The sequence below is a fragment of the Dicentrarchus labrax genome, unplaced genomic scaffold (assembly GCF_905237075.1).
Source record: "Dicentrarchus labrax unplaced genomic scaffold, dlabrax2021, whole genome shotgun sequence".
NCBI classification, from domain to species: Eukaryota; Metazoa; Chordata; class Actinopteri; family Moronidae; genus Dicentrarchus; species Dicentrarchus labrax.
Window position 1 is genome coordinate 24,277,822 of NW_026136713.1, and position 7,802 is coordinate 24,285,623.

The following is a 7,802-nucleotide window of genomic DNA, read 5'->3' on the forward strand; positions in this document are numbered from 1 at the left end:
TTAATCAGAGAGACAGAACATGAGCAGGGTCATAAGATAGTTCAAAGTAACTTCACAATAAAAGGCTGCTTACATTTTATGCCATCAGTAAAAAAAAGGTGTTATATATTTCCACTGTTATATACTGTATGTATTTATGTACATGCATCAGTTATCTTCTGCATGAGTGACAGTCTGTTTCTATGCTTTTCTGCCAAAGAAACGACAGAATAACAGAGTGATGTCATCATCTGTGGATTAAACCATGATGTTGTCAGGAGGGGGAGGAGGAGGATTACGGGCCACACTGAAAAGTGAATTACACAAGTGCTTATATAAAGAGATTAAGGACAGCCCATTGACATTATATGTGGACTTGAAGCTATAATGTGTAACATTGTAACGGTATAAACTCTAGAGCTATGTTCACTTTAGCAGTGTGATAGCACTTTCTAACAGTTCGCTCTGGAATATCCTGTTGTATAAAACCACTGACAGTAAAAAAGACACAGAAGTGAGATTTCTATATCCACAACTGAAGAGATACTGGCAGACAGGCTGTGGGTTATTATAAGACCTAAAGTGTGATCTAATAAAATGTATACAGTATAGATTTACAAATTTCAAAGCAAAAGAGTTAAAATCACCTTAAATAATAATTCTGTTATAACTGTTGTGGATAATTGACAGGAGAAATCTAAAATAAAAGAAGAGCATCGTTTGGGTGGCCTGTAGACTATCATGCATTTCACTCCTTCATGGTCAGATTTCTGCTGAATTGAGCTGATGGAAATCCTGATGTCACGCCACGATGTTAGCCTCCTATGTTTTGATATTAACATATATTTGATATATAATCTTTGGACCAGTCCTCGCACTCATCAGCAGGATGGGTCATATTTCCAGGCTTCTGATCCATACATCAACTACGCTGTCTGGCACCACAGGAACATCTGTCAGTAATCTTAGATCCATATACGGATGAACCAGGAACTTTTATTGAAGCCTCACCACCAAACTAGTATGCACAGCAATCATCCTCTAAGCGTCACTTGGTCCTAAAGTCATTGCATTTGATGAATACACATCTTTTAAATATAACTGCATTCCAAAGTTTATGGCATGAACAGTTGGATTGGACTGCCCCACACTGCTGGTCAGGTTTGGTGCCAACATTGTGTCATCCAAAGGCACACACACTCAAGGACATATAATACATATACACCTTATCGTTGGGAAACAGCAGCTGTTCAGTAAATGTGATCTTTGGAATATAAATAAGCGAGAGACACGTCAGAGAAATCAGAGCGTCCAGAGACACTGACATCAGGATTTCCATCTGCTCAATTCAGCAGAAATCTGACCATGAAGGTAAGTTTGTAACTAACTTTAAGTGTTTATCAGTAGTTTTAGTTTGTCAGCAGCTTCAGTAAGATTATTTAAAATATTGTGTGGTGACACAAGTTTGTCACAGTTTCTGTATGTAGCACTTCCCTCCAGGTCTTTATCCTCTCTGGCTGCCTAACGCTACCTTACATATGTTTTAATTAAATGTGAGTTTATGTTATATCTGAATAGACATTATTTACTATGAATCTTAGTCAGTCTCCTGTCCTCCAAAGCACTTTTCCAGTTGGTAAATCCTCATTTTGTAAAGACATTTTAAACTAATCTTTGAACTGGGGTTTTACAGTCATCCAGTCTCTGTGTCTGAGAGAGACACCAGATTGACTTAAATGTGCATCGAGCCTGGCTAAATACCCACATTGGGTATGGTTTCAACACAGCGCTGGGTTCAAAGTCAGAAATGTTCAAACTGTAAACAGGGTTTTTATGAATCAAAATGACAACATCTCCTCTGTTCCAGCTGCTATCAGTCCTCCTCCTCCTCCTGGCTCCAGTATTAACCAGCTGCATCCCTCTGGTCCTCCCAGTGGACTGCAGCGACATCTATAATAATGACAACAGCCAGTCCACGGGAGTGTACACCATCTATCCCATCGGAGCCACATCTGCTGTTCAGGTACCTCATCCTCTCTGGGACACAGGTCGACCTTTAGACGATAAAGCTCTTGCTTCCAGTTGGGCGTGCGGTGTAGTAATACTAGTACTGGTTGTAGTACATTGGATGTATATTTAGCCAAGTATCACATTTACTAATGAGTATGTCTGTGTGTAGGTGTACTGTGACATGGACTCAGAAGGAGGACGGTGGACGGTGAGTATTGACTTTTTACTGGTAAACAGATAGATAAGCTCCACCCCATCTTCCTGCTCCAAGAGAGCCCCATCCCTGTTAAAAATCACTGTACCGTTAGTAATCAAACAATTAATTCATAAGGAGTTACATGTATATATAAATATAGTCAATATAACAAAAAATGTCAATAAGACACAGAAAGGAAAATAATAATAGCAAAAGTGTAAAAGCACAATAAATAATAAAAAAAGCTATAATAATTAATAATAAGTAAGTAATAGCATGATAAAAAAAATAAGTAATAATAACACACAAATCTTCTTTCAGGTGAAATAGCAGTGGGGGGAAATAAAGTCTTTAAAGTCATGTGTGACCCAGATTCTTAAGTACTTCAATTTATATGTACGTATTTTAAGGAATGAATAAAATGCAATCAAAGTGGCAGAAATAATCACCGGCATAATCTCTCTTTTTTGTAAATGAACCTTTGATCCTGATGATAGGTATAAAAGCATGTCATCAACATAAAGAGATACCTTTTCTCTGTATTCCCTTAATGCTGGCTTCACCATGCAGTGTGATTGCGAATGGTTAGGCAGCAACAGCAAATAAAAGGGGCGACAACGAGCAACCCTGTCAAGTGATACAACAAACTGAGAAATAGAAGAGATTGCTGTTTGTTCGGAGAGCTGCCAATGGAGAGGAATAGAGCACCCTTATCCACGAGACAAATCTTGAACCAAAGCCAAATGGTTTGAGAGTATAAAGAAGATAATCCCACTCGATCAAATGCCTTCTTGGCATCAAGTGATATTTATATTTCTGGAGGCTCGCGTGGAGTGGGATCATAAAGGATATTAGATAGATACAATTATTTTTAAGAAAGCCTGTTTGATCATCAGAAACAATTGAGGGTAAGACAGCTTCAGCAGGCTAACATTGACGGTGAGTATTTTAACTGAAATCAGCGTCATTGAGTCACAACCAAGTTACTTCCAGTGTGAACACTTCCTGTAGGACCTTCACAATAAATCATGTTAGTAAAACATGATTTACACCCCTCCAGGTGTTCCAGAGGAGGATGGACGGCTCAGTGAACTTCTACAGACCCTGGGACCAGTACAAGACGGGCTTCGGTAGCGCTGCTGGAGAGTACTGGCTCGGTGAGAAATGGAACCAAACTAACAGTTGTGTGACTTCCTGAAACTGTTTCTAGATGTTTCTGTGTGTGTGTTTGTTTTCAGGTCTTGAGAATCTCTTCCACCTGACTCTGAGGAAAAAGTACGAGCTGCTGGTTGACATGGAGGACTTTGAGGGAAATAAAGTGTTTGCTCGTTACTCCTCATTCTCCATTGACCCAGAGTCCCACGGATACAGACTGAATGTATCTGGATTCACTGATGAAGGGGCAGGTGAGTTAATGTTAGCATATTCAGGGGAGGATTTTCTAGCTAGCTTGAGAAATAGACTAGTATTGGTTTTTATCAGATGTCCTTATTAGGCTTATTAGGAGGTTACAGATAATGTACTTTAAAAAAAAAAGAAAGTCAATATCTGTACTTGTAATGAAGTAAAGTCCTCATTGGATTCCCCTACTGCCAGTTACTAGGTGTGTTTTTATAAAACACTGATCTGAGGGTATTCTCGCTTATCCCACCCAGTTCTGCTTGAAGCCCCGCCCACTGCAAGTGCAGTTACAGGTATAGATATTTTAGTTGTTTGAACAGAGACTCATTCATCCAAAGTGCATATGCTTGCACAAATCAGTGGTTGCTGATGTTTCATGGATCACATTAAGGTTTTATATATTTTTCACTAAATAAGTTTTTATAAACAAATTTAAGAGAAAAATGAAACATTTGTGTTTTGTATGTCTCAGTTTATTTATCTGAACTCACAGACTTCACAGAAGCCTCAGTACTATTTGTAGGAGTAGTAGTCGACAGAGTATGAGTACTTGTACCCGCCATCAACTCCACATCATTTTATTTATCTGTTAATAGTGAACTGTTCCAAACTCTCTGCTCATTTGCTAAGTCGTTGAAGCTGACTCAGTATGTGAATATATTGTTATGTCATAATAGTGAGAGTGTCTGGTTAGTTCAGTTGTTGTGTTAGTAGTAATAAGTAGGTGGACAGTTGACAGTTCGTCAAGCAGACTGTGGTTGTACTGGGCACCAGCTGTACTGGTTGTACTGGGTGAGTGTGTGAAGCTGTGTGAGTATGAGCAGAGTGTTCCTGACAGACAGCAACACAATGTAAATACAGGTTTAAAATGTACCACTGTTAGTTGTGTTATCATAATGTTGTGATTATACACTTGCTGTGTTTCTGTAGGAGACGGACTGAGTTATCACAACGGACAGAAGTTCTCCACCTTCGACAAAGACCAGGACTCCTCAGACAGGAACTGTGCCAAATTCTTCCTGGGGGCGTTCTGGTACAATGATTGTCACCGTTCAAATCCCAATGGAGTTTATCGTTGGGGGGCTGATGGTACTATCTTTGCTGTTGGAGTGGAGTGGAAACATTGGAAGGGTCATGACTACTCCCTGAAGACCATCAGCATGAAGATCCGTCCTGTGCAGTAGTTCTCCAGGACCAATGTACAGCAGAATATCATCAGCTGACACCAACCTGTAATCACACATAACCTTCAGATGGAAAAAAAGATGGCAAAGCAGCTGTGAAAAGATTTTGAACTAGTTTGAGCAAACTGTTTGGTGAAGGTTTTCAACCCTAATGTGAATCATTATCTGCTGGACGCTGACAATAAATGAGGAGCTGAGCAGAAAGCTGATGTGATCTGATGTCTTCACTTTGTCTCCTGTGTCTTCCTGACTGGATGTTCTCTGTTCTTCTTTCACAAACTGAAATGATCATGAATCGCTGCCCTCTAGTGGTCACAGTGACAAACTACAACTCCACCTTCTCAAAAATATTCATATTAATACTTTATGTTCTTACAGGTATCAGTACTGGTATTAATAGCCATGTTAATGTCAATAATCACTAAGTATACACCCAGTTAATTTCCATACTATGTATTTGTTAATCATTTTACTGTAACATGTTGCAGAGTAACATTAAATCTCAGGTACTTGCATCCATTCTATGCTACTTTATACTTTAACTCCATTACAATTATCAGACAGCTTTAGCTACTTTACAGACCAAAGTTGTATGTACAAAATATATGTTACACATGATCATCATGTTAAATAAGCTACAACAGCAAAATTACACATGAATGTATAATTAATAATACATCAATTATACAGTGGATCGGAGTAAAACACACAGGTTATTTTTTGGGGCCTTTATTGCCTTTAATTGATAGAGACAGCCAAAGGTAGAGAGGAAAGGGGGGCAGTGAGAGGGGATGACACGCAGCAAAGGGCCGCAGGTTGGACTCGAAGCCTGGGCCGCTGCAGCAAGGACTCAGCCTCAGTACATGGGTCGCCAGCTCTACCAACTGAACTAACCGGGCGCCCAACACACAGGTTATTTTTCAGCATTATGAGTACATTTACTTTTTATAAGTTCAAGTAAATAGTTCTAATAATTAGGGTTGTAAAGATTTACCGTAGAAATCAGTTTGGATGGATCCTAATGTCCCATGTACCGGTTGACAGGCTTCACGTCTCCACTCTCAGAAAAGGTGAAAGGTCAATGCCACAAGAGTGACTTGAGTAACGTTAGCGCAGCGTGGCTCCATGACAACAAGAATTTACAATGCGCCATCAAATCTAAAATCCAAAGTTTGGAAGACATTTCGATTTTATAAGAAGGAAAGTACATTTGTAAGATCTGCCGGACAGCGATTAAGTCCAGCAGTAGCACAACAGATCTTAAAACTCACCTGGTGAGACGGCATGGTGACTAATGGTGACTGCTAATACAGCTAGCACAAGCAAGAATACGCAATATTATAACCACTTTCCAGCCACAACTGAGCTCCAACTGGGTCGAGGTCGGAGGACAAGATCAAATTTTGTATTTCCAGCTCTTGGAGCAAATACTGAGACTTCTCAGCAATAATATATATGTCTGCATTTACAGATTTGTCCACATATTTAATATATAATATTATAAGTATATAAGTCTCAATACATTTGCTGATCTGAATTCAGATTTGAAGATTTTTTTAAACATTTTCATACCTGATTACAGCTGCGTGTTTTCTCTCTGACAGGAAGCTGCGGGCAGTAACTGATGAGCTGATGTCAGTCTACAGATTATACTCCGTTACCATGGCAACCTCACACTATGTATTGCGAAACATACAGGAGGGTTTTTATTTCATCACATAGTTTCTGGGACGCTTCCTGAGCAGAAGTGAGGAACATAACGTACTGTGTATGGCTCAACCATCCAGCAGGGTTCTTACGGTCTGGATGGGAGGCCGCTGAGCAGAGAGAGAGGGTGAGGGTGGAAGGGAACCAGCAAACACACTGACCAAAACCAAAAGCCACCAAGCAAAGCTCAGTCACACTGAAAGGCTGAAAATAAGAACAAACACTGAGTCATCACAGGCAGGAGTCCCAGGGGACGAGTCATCATAATTGGATTGTTTGTCTTCAATCTCCAAAAATACTAATCGTGAAAAGAAACTTTGAATCAGGTTTTTTTGGGCCTTTTATTGCCTTTATTGATAGTGACAGCTGAAGACAGACAGGAAAGGGGGGCAGAGAGAGGGGATGACACGCAGCAAAGGGCCGCAGGTCGGATTCCAACCCAGGCCGCTGCAGCAACACCTTACATTGCTCGCCAGCTCTACCGACTGAACTGAACCGGTGCCTGAATCAGGTTTTACTCAAATCAAAACATATTTCTGACTTCATGGGGTCAAAGGTCAACTACTAGAATGTGTAGAATCAAAATGCTTCAAAAATACAAAGCACATTCATTTCTGTGCTTCATTTCATTCTGCAGAACTTCACTTGAAGTTAAGTCAAAATGCTTCAAAAGTACGACCACATTGATTGGCTCATTTCAGATTCATCGTTTAAAATGATGTATTAAGCTTTGAGGCCGTATTTCAATATTTCAATATTTGCTTCAATAAGTTGTGAAATGAAGTTCTGAGAAGCTCCTCATCTGAGCTCTGATCTCGCTGATGAGGAGATAAAAGAGGAAGAGGAAACATTTCATAAGCGGGGGAAGAGATGACGAGTCGGACAGACGAGAGGAAACAGACGGTGGACGTGGACATGGATCAGCTGTTGGTGCTGTTGCTGCTGCTGTGGAGCTCAGGTAGGACTCAGCTTTAAAGATTAAAGTCACGTTCCTGCCTTCAAAAGCTCAGTGTAAAAATACTGAATTAAAGTCACAGTGTTGATTGTGGTGTGTAGTGACCGTCCTTTGTACGCCGGCCGCCCAACACACTGTGGTGCAGCTATTCGTTGTTTTCTGCTTCAGTGCTGCAACTCTTAAAATGCTTGAGAGGAATCTGTCAGTTAATATATTAATACAGTACCTATGATTTAAACCCTTCTGGACTCTCACATACACACACACACATACACTCTCTCTCACACTCACACACTCTCTTTCTCTCTCTCTCTCTCTCTCTCTCTCTCTTCACACACACACACATGCATACACACACACACACACACAC

The 7,802-nt window shown here is 40.2% G+C and overlaps 1 protein-coding gene and 1 long non-coding RNA gene across 2 annotated transcripts in view; one reads left to right on the top strand and one right to left on the bottom strand.

Annotated features, from left to right (window-relative positions):
- Positions 1-7,802, bottom strand: part of LOC127374694 (uncharacterized) — a 108,997-nt gene that overhangs the window by 20,086 nt on the left and 81,109 nt on the right. The gene's annotated exons all lie outside the window — the stretch shown is intronic.
- On the top strand, positions 1,184-4,974 carry LOC127374614 (microfibril-associated glycoprotein 4). Its single transcript, XM_051420165.1, has 6 exons — positions 1,184-1,350; positions 1,847-2,002; positions 2,159-2,197; positions 3,246-3,342; positions 3,424-3,591; positions 4,517-4,974. Exons 1-6 carry the CDS (start codon positions 1,345-1,347, stop codon positions 4,768-4,770), a joined length of 720 nt encoding a protein of 239 aa, XP_051276125.1. The 5' UTR covers positions 1,184-1,344; the 3' UTR covers positions 4,771-4,974.

Excerpts from the sequence above, each read along its gene's own strand:
- LOC127374614 (XM_051420165.1), top strand. Across the intron at positions 2,198-3,245 it reads CAGAAGGAGGACGGTGGACG|GTGTTCCAGAGGAGGATGGA; the intron begins GTGAGTATTGAC and ends ACACCCCTCCAG. Across the intron at positions 3,343-3,423 it reads TGCTGGAGAGTACTGGCTCG|GTCTTGAGAATCTCTTCCAC; the intron begins GTGAGAAATGGA and ends GTTTGTTTTCAG.